The 20,861-nt window shown below is 50.6% G+C and overlaps 7 protein-coding genes across 7 annotated transcripts; 4 read left to right on the forward strand and 3 right to left on the reverse strand.

Moving 5' to 3' along the window:
- Nucleotides 1-965: 965 nt before the first annotated feature.
- TrAFT101_001759 (uncharacterized protein) lies at nt 966-1,934 on the forward strand (the record flags this gene model as incomplete). Its single annotated transcript, XM_024909604.2, has 2 exons — nt 966-1,202; nt 1,272-1,934. The coding sequence occupies 2 exons, from the start codon at nt 966-968 to the stop codon at nt 1,932-1,934; spliced, it is 900 nt and encodes a 299-aa protein (XP_024762888.2).
- A 209-nt stretch (nt 1,935-2,143) lies between these two features.
- TrAFT101_001760 (uncharacterized protein) lies at nt 2,144-3,390 on the reverse strand (the record flags this gene model as incomplete). Its single annotated transcript, XM_024909605.2, has 3 exons — nt 2,144-2,794; nt 2,890-3,083; nt 3,174-3,390. 3 exons carry the CDS (start codon nt 3,388-3,390, stop codon nt 2,144-2,146), a joined length of 1,062 nt encoding a protein of 353 aa, XP_024762889.2.
- Nucleotides 3,391-4,152: 762 nt separating this feature from the next.
- TrAFT101_001761 (uncharacterized protein) lies at nt 4,153-5,149 on the reverse strand (the record flags this gene model as incomplete). The annotated part of the gene is made up of 2 exons (XM_024909606.2): nt 4,153-4,793; nt 4,849-5,149. The coding sequence occupies 2 exons, from the start codon at nt 5,147-5,149 to the stop codon at nt 4,153-4,155; spliced, it is 942 nt and encodes a 313-aa protein (XP_024762890.1).
- Nucleotides 5,150-5,472: 323 nt separating this feature from the next.
- TrAFT101_001762 (uncharacterized protein) lies at nt 5,473-9,632 on the forward strand. The gene is made up of 5 exons (XM_024903609.2): nt 5,473-6,457; nt 6,526-7,152; nt 7,210-7,791; nt 7,851-7,943; nt 8,002-9,632. The coding sequence occupies exons 1-5, from the start codon at nt 5,881-5,883 to the stop codon at nt 9,267-9,269; spliced, it is 3,147 nt and encodes a 1,048-aa protein (XP_024762891.2). The 5' UTR covers nt 5,473-5,880; the 3' UTR covers nt 9,270-9,632.
- TrAFT101_001763 (uncharacterized protein) lies at nt 9,392-14,431 on the reverse strand. The gene is made up of 4 exons (XM_066126409.1): nt 13,771-14,431; nt 13,525-13,708; nt 10,335-13,438; nt 9,392-10,254 (listed from the first exon to the last, which is right to left on the reverse strand). Exons 1-4 carry the CDS (start codon nt 13,802-13,804, stop codon nt 9,980-9,982), a joined length of 3,597 nt encoding a protein of 1,198 aa, XP_065982510.1. The 5' UTR covers nt 13,805-14,431; the 3' UTR covers nt 9,392-9,979.
- Nucleotides 14,432-15,055: 624 nt separating this feature from the next.
- TrAFT101_001764 (uncharacterized protein) lies at nt 15,056-15,507 on the forward strand. Its single transcript, XM_066126410.1, has 2 exons — nt 15,056-15,283; nt 15,339-15,507. Exons 1-2 carry the CDS (start codon nt 15,101-15,103, stop codon nt 15,372-15,374), a joined length of 219 nt encoding a protein of 72 aa, XP_065982511.1. The 5' UTR covers nt 15,056-15,100; the 3' UTR covers nt 15,375-15,507.
- Nucleotides 15,508-16,310: 803 nt separating this feature from the next.
- TrAFT101_001765 (uncharacterized protein) lies at nt 16,311-20,599 on the forward strand. Its single transcript, XM_024899597.2, has one exon. It carries the CDS (start codon nt 17,319-17,321, stop codon nt 19,365-19,367), a length of 2,049 nt encoding a protein of 682 aa, XP_024762893.1. The 5' UTR covers nt 16,311-17,318; the 3' UTR covers nt 19,368-20,599.
- Nucleotides 20,600-20,861: the final 262 nt, after the last annotated feature.

A 20,861-nucleotide genomic window follows, 5' to 3' on the forward strand; every position in this document is an offset into this window, starting at 1 on the left:
TCCTTTGTTCAATCACCAAACATTACATGCCGTCTCTTTCCTTCTTAAACCCACTGGCTTGACGACCTAACGACGGAGGGCCTGCTTCGACTTCCTTCACGGAGCCAACTTCTCTTTGTTTTTTTTTTTTTGCCTTCTTGTCCATTCTGATTTTTTACCATTCATAAAGCGTGTATTACCTGGTTTTGCTTGCGAGCATTAAAAAGCATTTTTTCTTTTTCTTTTTTTGAGAGGGTTGGTGCGTTGTGGCCTTGACCACACCTTTTATTTATTTATTTATTTTTCTTTATCTTCAGAGGCGAAGAGAGGAGTTTTGATTGTTTTATCTTAGAAGAGAGTTTAACTTCGTGTTTTTTTTTCTCTCTCAAGGGAGTGGATTAGGTTGAAAGGCAGGCCGTGAAGTCATATTGGGACGGGGGACCGGGCGTAGAGATACGATACCTCTTTTTATTTCTTGTGGATTTTTTTTGATTGGTGTTTTTTTTCCTAAGGGAGCGAAACAAAAGGTAGCATTGATGTGCATTGCCAATTCTTATAATAGCAATTACTTTTCTTCTTTGACTTTGAGTTGATGATGCTTTCTCTTCTTTGTACTGACCTGGCGGGTATGTTAAAAATGTGGCGCACAAGCTATGTACACAGTAACTTAGTAGAGTCTGCTGAGTCACGCCGATTTATGAGCCACAGCATACATAGGTAGGACTTTTGAGGCAGGCACACACTAAGGCAGCTTCCGGTAGGCTTGACCTTAAAAGCGAATGAGTATCTTTCCCAGATATCCATCACTCAAATTGGCCTGTAGCTTCTCATTCGTAAAGAAGCAAACCAGGCCTTCATTTCATAGTCTCATCAACAAGGGTCATAATCCAGAGCGGCAGAGTTTTACAGCAAACCAGCGCCGTCAACTCAGTGCTACCAGACATAAAACGGCAAAGAATACCGAGCATTTACGGCATACAAGTGAAATGAGCGCTTTAGAGGAAGACGGCTCGAGCACCGCTGCTCATCTCGCCCTGGAAGAGAAGTATGCGGGCGGGAAGAAGCAAAGAGGCGGCAGTGGTGGCCGTGGGGGCAGAGGAGGCGGCAGCGGCCAGAGCAGAGAAGTGCTGGTTTCAAAGGCGCTGTCGAAGCTGTTAAGACATCAGGCTGAAAATGCGGGCATCAAGCTCGATGCGGAGGGTTTTGCGGCTCTCGATGAGGTTGTGAGTGGTTCCTGTGATTTATTGAAGGGAACGCTTTTTATTCTTAATTTAACATGTGTGTGTGTGTAGCTGAACTGGGGCCCAATCCGGTCTCTGAAAGTCACATTGGCCGAGATCAAAGAAGTCGTTGCATCCAACGAAAAACAGCGCTTCACAATGAAGCTAAAAACCACACTCGCCGCGGAACCTTCAGAAGAGGCATCTACGCCTGCTCACTACGTCATCCGCGCCAACCAGGGACACTCCGTGAAGATCGAGTCAGCCGCCCTCCTCGAGCCTATCACCCTCGAGGCGGGCAACGTGCCGCCTAGGGTCCTTCACGGGACATACTTTTACTTCTGGCCGGCCATTGAAGAGTCCGGCGGGCTGAAGGTCATGGGGCGCAATCACATCCACTGTTCGACGGGGACGCCGGAGGAAGGTGTCATGAGCGGCATGCGGAAGGATGCAGAGCTGGTGATTGAGATTGACGTGGAGAAGAGTCTGCAGGACGGCATTCAGTGGTGGAGGAGTGATAATGGGGTTTTGCTGACGGAGGGTGGGCAGGATGGGGTGTTGAGCACTACCTACTTCAAAAAGGTTACTGGGCGAAATATTGACGTTGGAGTTCTTTGGGAAGAGGGCGAGAGACTCTCAAGTCTTCCTGAAGGAATCAAGGGGAAAATTCCTCCTGGGAAGGGACCTAGAGGAGGGGGTGGGAGGGGAAGAGGAGGTAGGGGAAAAGGGCGATAGTGGACGATCAAAGAAATGTTACGATATGCTTTCATGATTTTGGGATACAATGAACAAAGTACTGCTATTGTCATGAAGCAAACTTTATCATCTGGTTTTTATTTTATTTGATTGTATGATATCAAAGCTAGTGCTGTAGTCCAGCCATCCAAGGGAGCATAGCAGCACCTCTACCCAAAACCGCTGACATTGCAGAGCCCTACTTCTTCCTACTCTTTTTCAAGAGGATTAAAAGTATTCATAAGGCCCTCCAGTCGTTTCCGCTGCGCTTTACAATATTGGAGTATCTCTTCAGCAACAAGCTCCTTGGCCAAGGCCTTTGTGAGAGCACCTTTAATATAGCCCAAGCCCTCGGGGATGCGACTGTTGTTCTTAAAGATGGGTTTCCCAGCGTACATTCCCGGGGTCTCGGGGTCAGGGAAAATATCAAAGATGGGATAGCCGAGTTTCAAAATTTTTGTTTCTTTTTTAACTTGGTCCAGAAGGGAGGGGAGTGTTTTGCTGTCGTAGAAGTCTGTATCCTCGGCAGCCGATGAGCCGCCATTTGTGAGGTCGCCGGTACTTGATGACGGCGATGGCAACGTCGAGGACGGTGATAGAGGGGCGCCGCCCGAGGGTGCCTGAACCTTTGCAGGAGAAGTATGACCTACACTGACATTGTTGTTGTTGTTGTTGTTGTTGTTGTTGTTGTTGTTGTTGTTGTTGTTGTTGTTGTTGTTGTGGTTGCTATCTGGTGTTGGGTTTCTTGCCGGGGGAGAGGTATTTGTTGCCACGGGAGCGCCGCCATTGCTTGAAGTAGAAGCTCCGAAATGGTTTTTTGCATACAAGAATGCGTATTTGGCTGCGTACTGCTTGGATAGCTGTGAAGATATTTGCCATTAACTCTCCGACTCAATTATAAATATAGACAGACTTCATCAACTGGATACGTATAAAAGGGGTGACCTTGACTAACCTTCTTCGATTTACTCAACGGAAGTTGTTTGCCTTCGCGAAGTCCGTAGCCCGGGCACGGAAATTCCTTGTTGTTAGCGAAGGGAAGGGTGCAGACTGTTCTCCACCGCTGCAAGAGCACGCCGCCAACGGGAACCTCTATGGGTGCCAGGTCTCGGAACATTGGAGGAGCAACTGATTTGCTCTGGGCGAGCTCTGCATTCCCTCTCGAAAAGATTGTATTAGCAACTGAGTTCTAATAATTCCTGTTTAGGTGAGGGGAGGAAGAAGACGGATATTGCTCACGCATCAGCTCGCTCACGTAGTCGAGTTTACCGATGGACTTGGGAGTCGGCTCAGGCTCGTCCATGAAGTCGACAAGGTGAGAAAGCGCCGCGACCTGCACCTTTGTCGGCGGGTTAGGATTGTAACCACTCTGCTCTGCTTTTTCTTGGGCCTCGATCCAGGCTTTGAGCCGGCCCCACGGCACTGGTATAACGTCGACGCCTTCGTCGCTGTCCATGGCGGGGCTCGTGTCGTTTCTGGGCTGCCGGGTGGCGGAAGATGAAGGGAGATGTGAATAAGACAAAGGTTGGGAGAGTAAGCGGCGATGATATATAGCTGAGAATAATCCGCAATTATGTATGCGGGTGTATATGTGGTTGGCACTCAGAACTCTGTAGATGTTGGAGCAGCATGCAGACTGGTAGAGGTAGCCTGATGTCGATGCAAACAGACGAGCAGCAGCAGTATATATGGGGAAGCAGGGCTGCCGGCGCATGCCCAGCAACGCAGCAATGAGATTCGAGCCTTAATTACGCAAGACGGGCTAGGTCAACCTCTCAGCCTGGCTATGCAAGTAAATCAAGCTGCGAAGCCTCGCTGGTGTTTTGTTAGTTTGGCTGGGCTTAAGCTCTGGGCTCGGCACCGCTTGATTGGCCCGATGTGCCGTTTGGGCGCCTGCGAGCTGGTGGGGGTTTCTTTTGGGCATATGTGTAGGCAGCGATGCACACATTTTCTCATCTCTACGAACGGGGCACAAAGCCGGGGTTACTTCTGGAGTGAGGCGAGACGAGACAATGCGAAAAAGGACAACGCTAATGCTTGCATCTATAGAAGCGCGATACTGCGCCGTGCCATATCAAGTGCGAAATGGCCACTGCTAGTAATTGGCGGCTGAGACAGACCAGCTTCAGTCTGCTCAGACCCAATATGAGGGGGTATTCATCTATCTACTTCGTAGCCCAGGTACTAATGCATGGAGCGAAACCTACAGCGGCATGCATTAGAGGCCCTCGAAAAAGCCACCGTCTCCATTCTCGTCATCCTCGTCATTGGGTGCCGCCGCAAGGGCCTCTCGCATTAGCCTTCTCCTCTCTCTACGATTGAGTTCCGGGTGTTGCTCCTTGTCACCGTAGCTGGATTGTGGCTCCGGGGCCTTACCCGATCGCTGCTGCTGTTCTGGATTCTTTCGAGAGGCACCATTGTTGGCCCGAGAGGCATTGGTGTGTCGTGGTGCGGGTGTGTTCGAAGGCGCTTTGGGAGTAGCTCGCGGCCGAATGGGCGGCTGTGTATCATCAATCTCCCCATTATCGTCTGGCGACCGGCGGTCTCGCAGTTTCTCTAACGCGGGCGTCCCTTCGGCCAAGGCCTTCTCAATTACCGACCACATTGGTGGTCTCTCTGCCTCCAGAGCTGCCTTTGCAGCCGCAACTTTCCCTTCCTCGGTCTCCTCTTCGGCCGTTTTCTTGGCGTTGGAACTATATAGACCGACGTATGTTTCGAGGTGAGGGAAGTAAAGAGTATATGCTTCGTCAACTTCAGCTATATGAAGGTCGTGCCGTATCTTCTCCGCCTCGCTCGAGTCCGATTCATGCTCAAGCTTTCGTCTCAGTTGCTTTACTAATCTCGAAGCCTTCTTTCGTTCTACCAGACATTAGTAAATGTGGCAGTATTGTATTGATGCCAGGACTTGACGCACCGAAAAATCGCACCATATGATATTTGGATATCATTGTGCTTCGCTTCCTCTTATATTCCTGATCTGCAACGATTTGCTTCTGCGATGCTAGTTCGCGCTCCAGATCAATTCGCACATTGACCGGCATATCTTGGTTTCGTCTTAGACTTCTCTCAATCGCTCGGATTCGCTTCTTGGCTCCGGAGTCTTCCTGTGCCTGGCGTTTTCGGCCGATGTACGACTTCTGCCTCTTTCCAGACGCTCCATGGCTTCGATCTGCGCCTTGCGACTCGACTTCGTCGTACTCCCGTTTGGTTCCCATCGTGGATCGATTCTACCGGTGTTTCTTTGGCAGGTTATGCGTAAAATTCTTTCAAATAAAGTCAATGCGTAGTTATTCGGCACACCGCATTCGCAGTTGATGCTACTCGTCTCAATCTCGATGCTTGCGGTCACAGCCAGCTTTTTTGGCCTGATTCGCGCAAGAATTAGAGGAAAATCAATCAAATCCATCTGCATAGAATACTTTTGCTTATCTTATCGGGGCGCAAAGCTTAATCTGGATTAGCGTGCTAGCGCGAGCTGCGGCCAATCAGATGACGCCTATTGCTCTCTGTCTCGTCGCCAGAGTTCATGAGCTTCTTAGAAGATGAATCCATCGGAGCTCATAAATCAAAAGGGCGGCGTCTCTTAATAATTTTCTCTTTCATTCCAGATTTCAATAACATTTTCATCTCCGAAAGCGCCATTTTGGAACTGCTGCGTCTTGGCATGCAATTTCAAGGCAAGCTTGAGCTCGTCTCTTGCCATGGCCAGGAGCGGAACCTCATCTCTGATATGCGCTTAGGTCAACCCGCAACCTCAGAACACGTCACCATCCAAGGGATCTTTTGGCGGCTTGGAATATTTCTACGTTGATAGTCATCGCTTTTAACATTTTCCCCAGAGAGGAATCCTGATCTTTCACGTTCCACAGCCGAGGCTTTATGAGAACAACAACAACGGCCGTCTCGACTTTGATGACTTAGCATCCCTACCCACGCAGCATCCAAGATGGATCGCCCTGAGCCAGGGCTCGTCAAGTGGTCTCCCAAGGCCTCTGTCGACAGCTTTGTGCATATTAATCTGCAGCATCGGGTTGTTCAACTCTACGAACCCACTGGCCACGCGCGCGCGGGAAGGTTTGATTATGCCAAGGTCAGCAGGCACGATGATTTCCCTCCTCTCACAACGTATGACTGGTCTCCGGAAAATCCAAGCCTTCTAGCCGTTGGTACGGGAGCTGGTATAATAAACCTCTTGAGGATCGACGACAGCTCTAACGCCTACATTGAGCTCGGCCTCAAAATGGCACGCACCTGCCAGGCTGTGTCATTCAACACGACTGGACTGTTGGCAGTAGGCTTGGATCGCGTTCGGATGGACCAGAGTTTGCAAGTGTGGGATGTCAATCGCCTATCATCTGTGGTGTCTCTTGGGAAGGGATTTCCTAGTAACTGGGGCAGCCTTTCAGAACCCAAGAGAGCTGAACCCAGCGTCTCTGTTTCTAGCATCAAGTTCTTTGAAGATAGCCCTAATGTGCTAGTCGTTGGTATCAAGGGTCAGGGTGTCCGGATACATGACCTTCGTGGTAAGTGCAGCTTCTACTTCCCTCACATGAAGAAAAATACATAATGGAAACTGACTTTAATCATCAAGATCCTACCGGTATTCTCACTTTTCACACAAAATGCAATAATAATTTGGCAATTGATTATGCCGATCAAAATTATTTCGCATCATCAGCTCTTGACCATCCAGGAGTCATGATATGGGATCGAAGAGCAACCTCTCGGCCTGTCGCTTCTCATGTATATGCACAGGCTGTTGAGGAGGATGAATTACCTTGGGGCGGAGCTTTGCGCCTTGATACAGTTGTTGATACGGACTCTGACTCAGCGGCTGAAGAGAAGCACTCCCTCATTCGCTCTCTTCGTTATTGCCGAGACCGTCGTGGTCTCTTGGCTGTGTTATCCCGTAACGGGCAACTCAAAGTCTTGGAAACGAACAAGGAACTTCCATCATCCGATGCTGTATCACATGAAGGTCCTGAACTTCTCAAGGTGCAAAGATCGCACGAAATGGACGTCTCGTACCGCGACAACTCTAGAAAGAACGACCGAATTGTCTCATTCGACTGGGTAACGTTAGGCTCAACCGCTTTGCGACCTAGACTTCTGGTGCTGCGTGCAAACGGCGGATTTGATATTCTGGAACAGTCGTCTAATACAGCTGATCATATCTTCAAGCTTGTGCCTTGGCAAACCCCTCACCGTGGCCTTGAAGGTAATTAATAGCTGAGATCTGTAAACTTTGGCTGTTGATACACTAACACTTGACCAGAGAATACTCCATATCAAGATTTAATGCATTTTGAAACTGCGCATGCTTCAAAGATGCTTGCCCCCATTATTATTGAAGATAGCTTATCCGATGTTTCGGTATTTGGGCCAGATAAGGTAAATATCGAGGCAAGCATTGAGAAAGCCCTGGATCCGAAAACGCCGGTATCGGTTACCGTTCAGGCCATTGATGAGATTACTTCACCCTTACCCGAGTCTTTCCATGCAGCTGAGACTATTGCAGAAAAGCTTCGTATTTTACGCAACTATGTGCGCGAGGAAAGCGCCATTCCTGGCTCGCCTGACGAAGGCAGGCCGCATGCCAAAGACGTGAAGCGGCTAATGAATGGCAGACCTGGCTCTGCCTCTATTAGTTCAAATGGCATTGGCTCTTGTAGTGAAATTCACGAAGCACTTCTAGGTACTCTTGCGTCTTCATCGGGGCTTCCAAGAGAGGCCCAATGTGTCGTCGATCATGTTAAGTTATTGCGCGCTAAAGAGAGATACTTGTTCGACGCCGTCACCAACAGAAATGTGACATCAGATGACCCCTGGAAACGTTTTGTTTGGGATTGGATCGGGGGTGAGTCTTTGCGAAACATCATCATGATTTCCCTCTTGTGGTTACTAATGAGATTTTAGATGCGGAGCGAGCTGCGGATGATGGCGGCATGCTGTTCTCTCACTTGGATCTTAGCTACTTGGGCGTGCATGCAATATGGACCAACAACTTGGGTGAGCATTTCTATTTAGCTTGAATAAGACACCAATCTAATGAATATCATCTTAATAGGCCGGAATCCAACCACTCGCTTGTCTGCTGGTGCCCCTGTTCCCGATGCGAATCAATGGGAACGCTCTATTGGCTCGTACTGTAAGAAGCACCAGCTACCTAGGTTCGATGGTGTTGCGACAAAGAAGCCTCACCACCGCCAGCTATGCCTTGAAATATGCAGCTGGGGAGATGCCCAGAATCATGAGCCCGGTGGCTTAGATCGAGAGGCAGATCCAGAATACCCAGCTGGCATTCATACAATGGCAGCCTCTCGAGCTCTATTCAGAGGCGATACAAAGCTAGCCGTAGATATATTGAGAGATGCTAGCCCGTCCCATCCAGAGCTGCTCTTTGTTTCACTAGCTTTGCAGCTCATAAGCCGAGAAGGCAATCAAGTTCCCAAGGAGAAGCTAGATATTGATGAAGCAGTTGCATCAAAGACGGATCCGTACCTACGGGCGATATCATCCCTAATAGCTACGGGGGATTGGACTATTATCGCGAATCAGGCCTCATTACCGCTCGCAGATAGGGCCTATGTTGCATTCCGTAACTTCACGGACGACCAACTCACCACATGGCTTCGCGAACAAGTCTCTCGTGCTGTGAAGGAGGGAGATATCGAGGCCATCTGCCTTACCGGCATCACTGATACCATGGTTGACATCTTTGCACGCTATGTCGAAAAGTTCAACGACTTCCAAACTGCCACGTTGGTCATGTCCATTTGCGCTCCACGATACATTGACGATATCCGTTGCCGAGCATGGCGCAACGCTTACCGCGCCTATCTCCAGCGCCACCGCTTCTTCTTCCAACGAACAAAGTTCGAAGTCGAGTCCACGAAGCGCTCCAAGCGCGATGGAGTCCCCGCGCTGAAGCCTCCGTCTCGCCAGGTCGCCCTCCGCTGCGTCTACTGCGACGCCAGCACGTCTCTCGCCAACCACCACGGCGCGGCTCCCCTAGTGCCCTCGTCCACCATGGAGACGCGCAACCCCATGCTCGCAACGAGCATCAACTCCGGTGTGAGCTGTCCCAACTGCGGTAGGCACCTCCCTCGGTGCATCCTCTGCTACGAGGTCGTCGGCGTGCCACGCTCGGATCGGCCCGAGGAAAAGGAGGAGACTCGTATGGCGAGCCGGTTCCCTACGTTTTGCCTTCGATGCGAGCATGTACTACATTTGGATCACGCGAGGGAATGGTTTGCGAGGCATGTCGAGTGTCCTGTGCCGGAGTGTCGCTGTCGGTGCAATTTTCGGGCAAACCCAGAGTTGAATTATCATTAAGGCTGATTATAATTAAGCTTTTTAAAGGAAGGGAAGGGGGAGTCCTATAACAGGGTATCAGCAGGGAAGAGAGGGGGTATTCGTAATGGAAAGGCGTTTTTTTGTTTTTAATAAAGTTGTATAGTTCGGTATTTGTTTACTTGTTTATTTGTTTGGTGATTGCTCTCAATGCTAAAATAATTCGCGCTGGTGTATTGCCAAATAACTTGAAGCTGGCCACTTTTTCTTAACAAAATGAAGACAGAAAATAGGACAAGAGTATGACAGAAGAAGAAGAAAAAGAGGAAGAGGAATGGGGGTGGGGTGACCATGACCCCAAGTCCTCTCCACGCTTCATAGATCGCTTAAAGAATTCCAACTCCCCCACCGTAGCCATACCCCCTTATTTCAGTCAGAGACGTGAGTCTCTCATCTCCTTTCAGTGTGTGTCGCTTATGATCAAAAGTGTGTAAAGTTTGTGTTGTTGTAGCCATTCCATGAGAACATGTTATGTGTGTATTCGTCTCCGATTCTCTCGCTCTCAATAGCCAACGTCTCCTTCCTTATCTTCCTTCTCTCCCTTCGCAGTATGTATGTGTGTATGTATAATTCACTTCATGGGTATCATGGTCAAAAGATGCCGCCGTAGCTATCGTGACCTTCCAAGGTCTATATTAACCTTTTCGTTCCACCTTCCCTCCAAAAACAAAATCCTTGCTCCTCCTCCATTTCTATTTGGCTTGGTGTGCCTTGCACCACGGGTGATCCAGCACCTGTTCTATTGTATATCGCTGGCTAACATCTCGGTTCAACATACAGCGGATCAAGTCGATGCTGTCCTCGCTGAGTATAAACGGGATGCGAAGGTCTCGATCCATAATCTCATCAATGCTGTAGAAGGGGTTCTCTTTGTAGACAATGGTGTATAGTAGAATGCCAAGAGCCCAAACGTCTTGCTCTTTTCCGCCATAAGGTTTTCCGGCTAAGACTTCGGGAGCAGCATAGTCTAGAAACTTCATTAGCATCTTTTATTGGGATTATTGTAGGGTGGAGGTGTCCAGGAAGGGAGAAGAAAAAAACACTTACCAATTGTACCCACAAACACATCAAAGGGGCCGCTCTTGATGTATGCTGCACTGCCGAAATCGATGAGTTTAATATTTCCTTCGCCATCGAGGATGACGTTTTCGTCCTTGATGTCTCGATGGACTACCAAGGCTTTTGTGTGCAAGAAGTGAACAGCGTTTGCAACCTGGACAAAAATGCTTCGGCATTCAGCCTCGTCCATGTTGGCACGGAGCTCAATATAGTCGAACAGATCCATGCCAGGAAGACCATGCGGAGCCATCTCAATGTAGTAGTTGATGTCATCCTCAAAGAAACCTTCCATTTCCACAATATTAGGGTGTCGAAATTCGGGGTTTCGTAGGTAGTTCAAGACGTGGATTTCCAAGGGGACTGTTCCGAGCTTCCTGTCTCGAGTCCAGGTATCGACGAGAATACGACGCTTAGTCACATATTTCAACACAACTTTCTTGCCTGTCGTCTTGTGCCGAGCAAGTTTCACTTGGCCGTAGGCTCCCTGGCCCATATCTTCAAGGATGGTGTAATCGTCAATGGTAGTTTTACGGTCAGGCTCATCTGCCTTGGCAGGTTCTGGTTTTTCGGCTGCCTTTGGTGGCTCTGGCTTGGCGTGCCCGGTCAACTTTGCAGCGGCATCAAGCGCGGCATCCTTGAGCTGTTTTGGGATTGCAGAGGCAATCGACATAATTGGCTGTTTCGAAGCCTCGATCTTGGAGTCGTCAGAGTCGGAAGGTATCTCCATCGGGGTGTGTGCAGGAGTCTGGCCTGGTGAAGGCTGATGAGGGGGGGTTAAAATCAATGGATGATCGGGAGACTCCATATTCAAATTCATGGGCGAAGTGTGGAGGTGTCGTGAGTATGTAATCCAAAGGGCAAAGACCATCTCCGATTGCGACACAGAGCCCACTCTATCGTGTGTTTCTGCCGTCTCTGACTCGCTTTCTTCGATAATATCGGTATGCTTTTCGCTTTCAACAACGCGCATCTGCACGTCAATTTTCAATTCTGAGCCGTCTCGATGTCTTGCTGGTATACCCTCAGGTTGAAGAAATGCTGCGGCAGCGTTGGGGCGTTGTTCTTTCAGTGCGAAAAATGCTGCTGCTCTGCGGAATCTGTGTTCAGGTACTACCATACCATCCAAGAGCTGGAGACCGTCTTCTTCGGTTAGCGTAGCAAGGATCTTGTCGAAGTCGGGGATGAGAGAATATATAGGCATTCCATCAGGCTTTTCGTAACCAAACAATGCGCCAGAAAAGACAGAGTTTGAGCTTCGAATCTTCAACGTTTCTGGCTCTACCACAACTATGCCAGCCATATGAGGGAAAGTTGAAACGCGTAACTCTAGCTTGCCGCGAACTTGCTCAATGGCGCATGGAACATTAGACTTGTGAGAGTTGGGGCAGGTAAAGTATCGTCTTCGAGAAGTCTGGGCAAAGTCAATTTCGCCCTCGTTCGGGTCAATGCCTTGCCGTGGGATACGTGGAATAAGTTTCGCGACATCAAATCCCGGTTTTATTGAATTCACACCCCAGATTGGCTCGGTTGCTCCCGTAACGGACTGTACGATGCCCTCCTCGTCCAACACAATATTAGCCACGTCCTCGTGGATTTCCTCGAGTACCCAGATGAGCCCCACACGCTTTTCCTTAACCCAAAGGCTTGCTGATCCAGTGGCGCCATTGCGTTTCTGAATCGGAACGACGTCGCCGCACAGTAAGACACCACGTGAGAGGTTGTTGCGATGGTGACCGCTGGTACGTGTAGCTGGCGGGTTTGGGTCTCCGCTGTGAACTGTCTGGGCGCGTCTAGGGGATTGCGACGGTTGTGCCCTCGAGCTGGGCTTGCTCAGGAGCTGGGCTGTAATTCCCGATCTGCCACCCAGCAACGCAGACGCAGCTGAAGCAGCCGGAGTGGTTTTGTGGCCTCCCTCGCCGTCCTCATCCATGTCTGCGTCATTTAACTGCAAAAGCCTCTTCTCAAGCCATGCCCTTCTCTCTTCTTGCACAACTTCCAGAATGCCCATCTTTCGAACTTCTGCTTTTGTAACGCCAAAAACCAGACAAGCCAGATCATTGGCCGCTAAGATAGTCCATGGTGGCTTAGCTTCTGTTGTGAAAATCGCTTGCGCGGCTGGTACCCATCTGTTCGTATGGCCATGCACTGCCGGGCCGACGGCAGCAGGGAAGCTCTTGAGTGGCACGGCCGGTTGGGTCGCTACAGGGGAAGAAAGTGGCTCTTCATAAAGAGGCTCGCCGGGAAGAAAGGGCTGAGACATTGTATCCATCAACTTATCTTGTAAAGCCATGCCTAGAGTATCAGTCATTGTCCGTTTCAAGCTCGTGGGTCTTGTAGCGGATGACGACGTCTTCAAAGTAAGCCCGCTGTCATCAGGTTGAGTTCTACTTGAACTCTCCAATCTCAACTTTGCTTCAATAGCCGTAGTCTTGTCGGTGGGTATTGACTCGTTGTCGCTGGTAGGCACTCTTTGTAAAGTTGCTTGTGCGAGATCAGATGCTATCGACTCCGATATAGACGCCCTCGGGCTGAACTGCTTCTCAAACACATTCTCGGCAGGTAGGTCAGCTGGGCCGGTCAATGGCGGAGCAACGATGGCTGAAGGATCGGGATTTGGCAGATTTCCAGCACCTATAACCTGGGCTCGCGCAAGTAGTTCCAGCATATGCTGCGCGTCGACGTCGCCCGAAACTCTGGCCTGGGCGCTGGCGAGGCCGGCTTGTGTCGAGGTCATGGACAGACCCATGCGGTCTTTCATAAACTCCAGTGAACGCTTCAGGACATTTTGGCGGTTGTGTAAAAAGTCTTCCGACTGGTGCGCGAAGGAGAAGGAGTGCAGAGATTCAGAGGGAAACCGCGACAAGTCTTCGGAAAAGCTGGGAGACGTGGGCGGTCCCCCAAATGCGGTGGTACTATAGCTGCTCAACATCGCAGTCATGGAGGTAGAGCGGGTAAGCGTGACAACTGAAGGGCTGCGTGAAGAGGCATTTGAGCTAGGCAGGGTCGGCGCTCGAGAAGGAGGATGCTGCTGTCGTATGCGGCGCAGGCCAGAGAGCCCCAAGCCGTGTTCGTGGTCTGTAATAGGAGATGGTCTGATCAGAGCGCGCGGTCAGCAAACAAAAGCGAGCTACTGTGGCACAAGCCCTGTGGCAGAACACGCCGCCGTTGGGGGACGAACCTGGTGATTGGATCGTGGTCCATGATGCCGGCCGATGAAGCCTCAAAGGACATTCGGTATCGGTTTCGGTCAGGCGGGTCAGCTGATAGATGCAAGTTTCCCGTGCTGCGGTTCTTGGGCAACGACAGAGTGTGCATGGCTCGGTCATGTCCTCTATCATCGTCTCTCGTGTTGCTATCGGTGCCTGGAGAATCGGACGGGCATCAGTCATGGCGTCTGCAGATTGGCATCACACTCCAAACATACGGTTGTCTTGGGGGCCGCCATGTGTCTGAAGCATACTTGTAGACCTCTGTTCGCGCGCCTCTCTGGTGGAGTGGTGCACAACGCAAGCAGGGCCCAAGTATGGGGGGTGGCGAGGCGACGCGAGTTGAGCCTTGCTCTCACAAACGATTGACCAGCTCAGCCAGGCTTGGACCGACGTTGAGGTCGTCTGCAGGCTGGTTGACGGAACAGCAGGCGATGGAGCTGGGGGGACCCTTGCGGAGAATCGCTGTTTTCGGGGCGGGAGCGCGGATGGCGTGGGAAGCGCAGGATATTAACGGGCGGCCGCGGCAGGGTGTCGGATGCAGCTCAGAGGACCAAGTCCGGACGTTCTGGGCGGGAGGACAGGATTTACTCGGGTCTGGGATCAAGGGAGAGAACGAGGTCGGTTTGCAAGATCTGTGGTTGGGCGCCTTGTTTGGGGCGAGGGGTTCCAGAGGCGCGAGAGGGGTGAAGGCGCTGGAGGAGCCACTGCTGCCCACAAATCACAATATCTGCAAAGAAAGCATGAATATACCAATCGCAGGGAGAGAAGCTGGCGCGGTGCATGTAGACCTGAGAGTTCGACCTATCGTGCTGGCATCTCAGGCACTTTTGCGTTTCTTGGGAGCGGGTTTTCCGTGCTGGCCATATGAGTCTGCACGTCGAGCTCCAGGCTCCTTTTTTTTTTTTACAAGTAGCGCATCGGCAGCGTGACGGCAATTACTGGCGATTGATGGCTACAACTAATAAGGTTAGGTACGGACTAAGTGCCCTACGAAGAATTCTCTTCTTCTCAGCTGCCCTGTTACACGGACGTTTCTGCGATCCAGCACCAGGCCCCTTCTTGCGTCTTTCATATCATCTCTGTACTTGTTTGGTAATACGAGACATGCCAAATTGCGGTGCTGCTTCTCATGCACCATCAGGTCTTTAGCAGGCCATAGCGCTAACCTTGTGTCGAGCTCCGCATCCGCATCGACAGGAAGCGGTTTCTCCTGCAAGGAGCAACGTACGTCAGACGCAGATTCGATTGAGATCCTTGCCCTACAGGCAATACGTAATACCTAATTGCTGGCGCCAGCTGAGGCGGAAGAGCACCGAAGCCACATCCGAGCCTCTCGGTACTCTCGACAGTTGCAATCGAGGCGAATTGAGTCGACATGTGAATGCTGCTACAACTGCTAGTCCCCAACTAACTTGCTACTATCAAGTGATAAAACAGCCACACGTCTCCATCTACAGCACGGGCAAATCCGTATCTACAACTAGATTGCGAGCATACATATGTGCATGCCCGGACGCTGAAGAATGCCCTTCCCCTTTTGGCGAGATGCCGCCACTATCTTATGCGTTGATTAAGCCCATTGAAACAACGCCAGTCTCTTTATACTTTCAGCTGGCATGTACTGAGATACTAGTATCCAGTACTGGCAAACTCAAGAAAGACAACGACAGTGATTCGAATGAGGGGACGTGTCTTAATGATCAGCTGCTGGGCAAGATATGGTATGCGGTCAGTTTTCGACCATTATTCTATGTTTTTGAAACGTTCGTTCATAGCAGACAAGGTGGCCCGAGACATGGCTCATGGTCAGCCGACGTAGTGGCCATATATGAATTGCTAAATTGGCGTGCCAATCTTGGAACATCTTAGATGCGTGTACGCAGTACGGAGCAGATTGTTAGGCAAAAGAGAGAAGAAATGCAAGCACCTTCTCACCCTATGACCTCTAGTCGTTCTAGATTATTTTGATTCTATACAATCTGGCTTACCGACTACTGCTTGCCCGCCCTACTCCGTATGCCCAGCTAGTATGGAGTATAACGATACCCTGGAACGAGCCCAACGAGCCCAACATCACGGCATGGCATGGATTTATCCTAAACGGAGCCAGTATTGTTCATGCCCAATCTGTTGCCTCACAAGTCGCGCCATGGGTGGTGCCCGAATTTATCTCCGCTAGCCATACTTCCAGACACATTATGGTGGTTACTTTGGCGGGGGCATGCGATATTTAAGAGGCAAATGCTGTTGGCTGGCCAGGTCAACGTTGATTGTGGCCTTGAAGATGGTGTTGACATGGAAATCTCTCGCACCTTGCGAATACAGAGCAATAGCCACTAGTTCTTATAACTTACCTACATCATACAACGCTCCCAGTGAATATATCTATGTCCCTTGTTAGAGTGGTTTTTTTTTACGGCCCGAAAAGCTATACGGCCCAGCGCCCCTTATTTCGCCACTCTGTATCCGCCGCCCTAAGAAGTCAGACCCTTTGAGGAACCCCCCCAAAATGCCATGGCAAAAGATGAGCGATATATGAATTGCACGAGGGATCTCCGAATGCAACACGATCGTCACATGGTATGAGGCGTCTAGATGCCACAGAAAGTGGTGCATGTCGGCACCGCCAGAAGGCATCCCAAGTATTCCCAGATTCTCGCCGTGCGGGCGTGGTACTCTGGAATACATGCCTGACTAGACGGTTTTTGGCGGGGTTGCGCTGCCGCAGGGTCCTCATGCAGCGCTAGCAACCGCTTTGTGCTAGCGCTGGCGCGGATGCTCCGTATCTTATCGATATACCCCAGTTTGTCGGCCTGCAGAAGTGCTAGAGAGGCCTGTTCGATCGCCTGGTCTGGCGACTGAGCGTCAGCAAGCACGCGCTGCAAGGCACTCTACCTCAGGCAGCCCGCACAGCAGCGCCGCGAGTAATGTATAGCGTGCGCCGCAGCAATGGCGCTCGCACGAGTCGAGCTGCAGAGCCACAGCCCTCGCCGTGCCGGATTGGCTGGCTGGTGACGGGATTGTTTGAGTAGTGGCTGGCGACCGAGGTGGGGGGTCCTCAACCGAAAGCGAACCAACCCGGGCTGGGCCTTTTCCTTAACGAAGCGTCCTCTCCAACACGCCGCCACCGAATAAATTTAAGCTTTTTCTCTCTCGTCGTCGCCGCCAGGACTCTTCTTGACCTCCCATCGTGGTTCCTGTGATCATTAGCCGGCCGTGCCTGGGTGTCATGGGCCCTGCAGCCGCAGAAATCGCCCTCAGTCGCTGTCTGTTATCTTGCCTGCAAAGCGTGGTGCGGTCACGCTGACCACCCCGCGGCCACTTTAGTCGCCGGCTGACCTCTTGTTGACCTCGCCTCGTGCCCTTGTCGACAACATCGAACACGCTTTTATTTGGGCCCGGAGCCTAGCCTCCAACTACCGAATTGGCTCGTCAAACAAGGCGGTCCTCTGAGAAGAGACGAGAGAGCTGGACATGCGCTGCGAGAGCCTGATAGTGATGTATTGATAGGAACCTCAACGGCCTTTAAGCTCTCTCCTCGGCGGATCCAGGCCCCGCAACGTCGCCATTCTTCCTTTTCATCGTCAAAGTTTAACGTTCCTATCCGAAATAGACTTGCGAAAGATTTGGCTCTTTTCTCTTGAAAGTATTGGAATCTTCTGACCCAAGACGGCTGATTCGATTCGTGGGTGCCTTGAGAGAGAAAGCGATAGCGCTCACCATCCACCCACGGAAACATCCGACCCGAACCCGACTTACAACAATGGCCGAACTACTCGACTTCGCAACAGACACTCTGGCGTCTCCTCACGCAGGTGTTGCCCCGACTCCACCTGACGTACCTCTCAAAGGCAGAAATCGCCAGCGGATTCTGCGTGGGATACAGCGCATTTCCTCATCGCCATCCCTTCCTGGCCTTGGACGGCCCAGAGCTGTCAGCAACCCCTATAGCATCCGGCATGGCTCTATATCCTGCGTCAGTCTGTCCACCGCTGGGCCTTCACAGACATCTCCCAGCGCGAGATCTGCCACGCCGCAGCTGTCTCATCTGAATTTGAAGGGCGCTGCTGACCTAGACTCCCCAACTGGCAAAAGAAAGGCGACGCTTGAAGTAGCTGAAGTTGATGACACAGAAGACTGTCTAGCCATCCGAAAAATCCAGCATGGCTCTCCCAATACCTCACCCGCCACATCATCCTTGCCGTCTGAACTCAGGGGTCGAACTAAGCCTGTAGAAAAGAAGGATTTCTGCTTTTGGGATAACATGCCACACGAAGTCCGAATACACATCTTTTCCTACTTCCGGCCCAAGGAGCTGGTTCGAATATCGAGAGTCAGCAAATTGTTCTACGGCTTCTGCTTCGACGGCCAGCTATGGACGTCAATTGACGCATCGGAGTTTTACCAGGAGATTCCTGCAGCATCTTTGGCGCGCATCATCGCTGCTGCTGGTCCCTTCATCAAGGATCTAAACCTAAGAGGATGTGTTCAGGTCGAGCATTACAAACGGACTGAAATCATTGTCAAGTCATGCAAGAACCTCATGAATGCGACTCTCGAAGGCTGCCGCAACTTCCAGAAGAATACTCTACATAATCTTCTGAGGAGTAACGAGAAGCTAGTAAACTTGAACTTGACGGGGCTTTCAGCAGTCACAAACACGTCATGCAGCATAATTGCGGAGTCATGCCCTCAATTAGAGAGCTTCAATGTCTCCTGGTGTCAGAAAGTGGACGCTCGCGGGATTAAAATAATCATTGATGCGTGCACAAAGCTAAAAGATCTCCGCGCCGGCGAAGTTAAAGGATTCGACAACGTCGCAACGGCAGAGTCTATTTTTCACACCAATCATCTCGAGAGGCTGGTCCTCAGCGGATGTTCCGAGCTAGATGATGAAGCGTTAAAGATTATGATGCATGGGGTAGATCCCAAAATCGACATTCTGACAGGCATCCCAGAGGTTCCACCCCGTCGGCTTCGTCATCTTGACTTGAGTCGCTGTGTAAGACTTACCAGTACAGGTGTGAAATCGATTGGCCATATGGTCCCGGAACTGGAAGGCTTGCAGCTTTCAGGGTGCAAATCTTTGACTGACGCCGCGCTCGAGCCTATCCTGGCGTCAACGCCGAGGCTCACACATCTCGAGTTGGAAGATCTCGAGGAGATTACTAACACCCTTCTCTCTGAGCATCTTGCCAAGGCGCCGTGTATTAGTATTCTCGAACATCTAGCCCTGAGCTATTGCGAAAACGTTGGCGATCTCGGGATGCTCCCAGTTATGCAAAAGTGTGTACGGCTGAAGAGCGCTGAACTTGATAATACGAAAATCAGCGACTTGGTGCTTGCGGAAGCCGCTTCAATGGTCATCAAACGTTCAAAGCCATCATCCGGAGCTAACACTCGGCCCAAGGTAACGCTGCGGCTAGCAGTATACGACTGTCAAAATGTAACTTGGACGGGTATCCGAGAAGTCTTGTTCAGAAACTCCCAGGTCAGGCCCCTGATGGGGCAGCCGGGTCGGATCACGTACCCAACGGAGAGCATTGGCCTGAAATGCTTCTACGGCTTTCAGATGACCGTCGACGAGCACCAGAAGAGAGTTCTCCGGGGCGATCTCGTTTCTGCTGGGCGGCTGGAGAGGAAGTGGGCAGACTACATGCAGGCAAATGAAGAGGCTGGCGCAGGGGGAGCAGGGTACCGGAGGCGCCGACGTCGGGCAAGACATGCACAGGCACTCCATGCGGACGAAGAGGACGGCGGCATAGTCGGCCGGCGCAGGGCAAGGACATTGGGATCCTGTTCTGTAATGTGAATGCGACACCCTTAGCGGTGTAGGCCACAAGGGGACATGTTTAGATTTCCATTTTCCCATGACACACGAATGTACACAATCACCACATTCAGCTCATCTACACGAGGGAAGAAAAAGAAAAAGGTGGATTTGGGCTCTGATGGTTTATTTTATTTTTTTTTTTGTCTCGAACCTGTTACTCCATTTCGTTGATTGCATATGGCAAAGGCGTTTTCTGAAAGCCATATGGCACTGGTGTTGATATTTCGGTGGTAGACAGGGGGAGAGTTGATCTGGCCTTCTCTCTCTGTCTCTCTTTTTCTGTGTCTCTCTTTTCTCAACGCCTCACTTACCGTCGGCAAAGATCAGGCGCTCTTGAAAGAAAGATGCCGGGCATATTTGGCCTGGCTGGTCTTTTTTCCTTTTTTTTTTTTTGTGCCCGGCCTAGGGACGCAGCAATGGTTTTGCTTCGGATGTGGTTATTTTTGTCTCAGATGGTTGTGGCTGTCCTGCAGGCTTACTATTTAGTTTGATGCAAATAGAGTGATTTCTCTTATGCATGTTTACTTGTCCTCTTGATATTTTGCCATGTGTCACTTCGTCTCTGGACGTTTACGCAGGGCCTTCCTGGTGGGCAGCTACCTTGGTTTACAAGATAAGGATGCAGGGAGAAAAGGAAGAGGGGGAGGGGGCTCTGTCTAGAGAAGCATGAAAGTGAGGCTGGATTATGCAGGCCCGGCAGGAGATGAAAACTCGGTGTGACCTGTTTTCTTAGCAAGCAATGGGCGCTGTTTTGGTGTATATCTGGGGGATAGATGCAGATGTCGTATCTAGCTTGACCGCAACTCTTTTGTTCGTGTACTGCTATGTGTCAATGGTACAAGGCAAGCCCTCTTTGATACATCTGCCTTATTCAAGAAGACTTTATCCCTAGTACGTAGTGTGTACTAGTTTGGTGTAGGTGGTATCGTGGTACTGCCTCCATCCCTGCAGAGAAGTCATTGGTGTGTGGGTGAGTGTTTAAAGCAAACGGCGCACTTACTAGACCATGGTTTATCAGTTGAATAGGATGCTAGCTACTCGGCTTCTCCAGTGTTGAATATTCACTAGTAGACCAAAATCCACGTGGGAAGAGGAGTCTTAATTCAATAGCCGGTCTTGATTTAGTGAGACTTGCCGCTGAAGGAGGCTTGCGCTGTCGAAGTTAAAGAGGGGGCAAACTAAGCTTCTATGGTATGTTGATGTTGGGCCGCTCACATTCAACTTGCCAAATAAGGCTTTGTTTGGTCAAACATACCTACCTACCTACCTTAGCAATAAGCTTGTAAGTAGTTAGCCGCCAAAGATTGGATACAACTCTCGGCCAAAAAAAAGATACATGCTGGAGAGGGGGTCGCACTGTACGACAAATCTCCGTCTACAAAGGGTGGGATGTGTGGAGCAGCCGCGAAGCAAGAATAAAATGGGCGTTGTTGGGTTGGGTTGAAAAACGTACATACGCCACGAGTTGAATGT

The sequence above is a fragment of the Trichoderma asperellum genome, chromosome 1, assembly GCF_020647865.1.
Source record: "Trichoderma asperellum chromosome 1, complete sequence".
In the NCBI taxonomy this organism is placed as follows: Eukaryota; Fungi; Ascomycota; class Sordariomycetes; order Hypocreales; family Hypocreaceae; genus Trichoderma; species Trichoderma asperellum.

What these genes read in the sequence shown, in the direction of transcription:
- TrAFT101_001763 (XM_066126409.1), bottom strand. Translation starts at nt 13,804, where the DNA reads ATGCTTCAGACACATGGCGGCCCCCAAGACAACC. An exon ending in GACCACGATCCAATCACCAG is followed by an intron (nt 13,439 to 13,524) that starts GTTCGTCCCCCA and finishes CGCTCTGATCAG; the next exon opens with ACCATCTCCTATTACAGACC. An exon ending in TGTGTTTGTGGGTACAATTG is followed by an intron (nt 10,255 to 10,334) that starts GTAAGTGTTTTT and finishes TGAAGTTTCTAG; the next exon opens with ACTATGCTGCTCCCGAAGTC.
- TrAFT101_001764 (XM_066126410.1), top strand. Translation starts at nt 15,101, where the DNA reads ATGCCGCCACTATCTTATGCGTTGATTAAGCCCATTGAAACAACGCCA. An exon ending in TGGGCAAGATATGGTATGCG is followed by an intron (nt 15,284 to 15,338) that starts GTCAGTTTTCGA and finishes ATAGCAGACAAG; the next exon opens with GTGGCCCGAGACATGGCTCA.
- TrAFT101_001765 (XM_024899597.2), top strand. Translation starts at nt 17,319, where the DNA reads ATGGCCGAACTACTCGACTTCGCAACAGACACTCTGGCGTCTCCTCAC.
- TrAFT101_001762 (XM_024903609.2), top strand. Translation starts at nt 5,881, where the DNA reads ATGGATCGCCCTGAGCCAGGGCTCGTCAAGTGGTCTCCCAAGGCCTCT. An exon ending in CCGGATACATGACCTTCGTG is followed by an intron (nt 6,458 to 6,525) that starts GTAAGTGCAGCT and finishes TTAATCATCAAG; the next exon opens with ATCCTACCGGTATTCTCACT. An exon ending in TGTTTGGGATTGGATCGGGG is followed by an intron (nt 7,792 to 7,850) that starts GTGAGTCTTTGC and finishes ATGAGATTTTAG; the next exon opens with ATGCGGAGCGAGCTGCGGAT.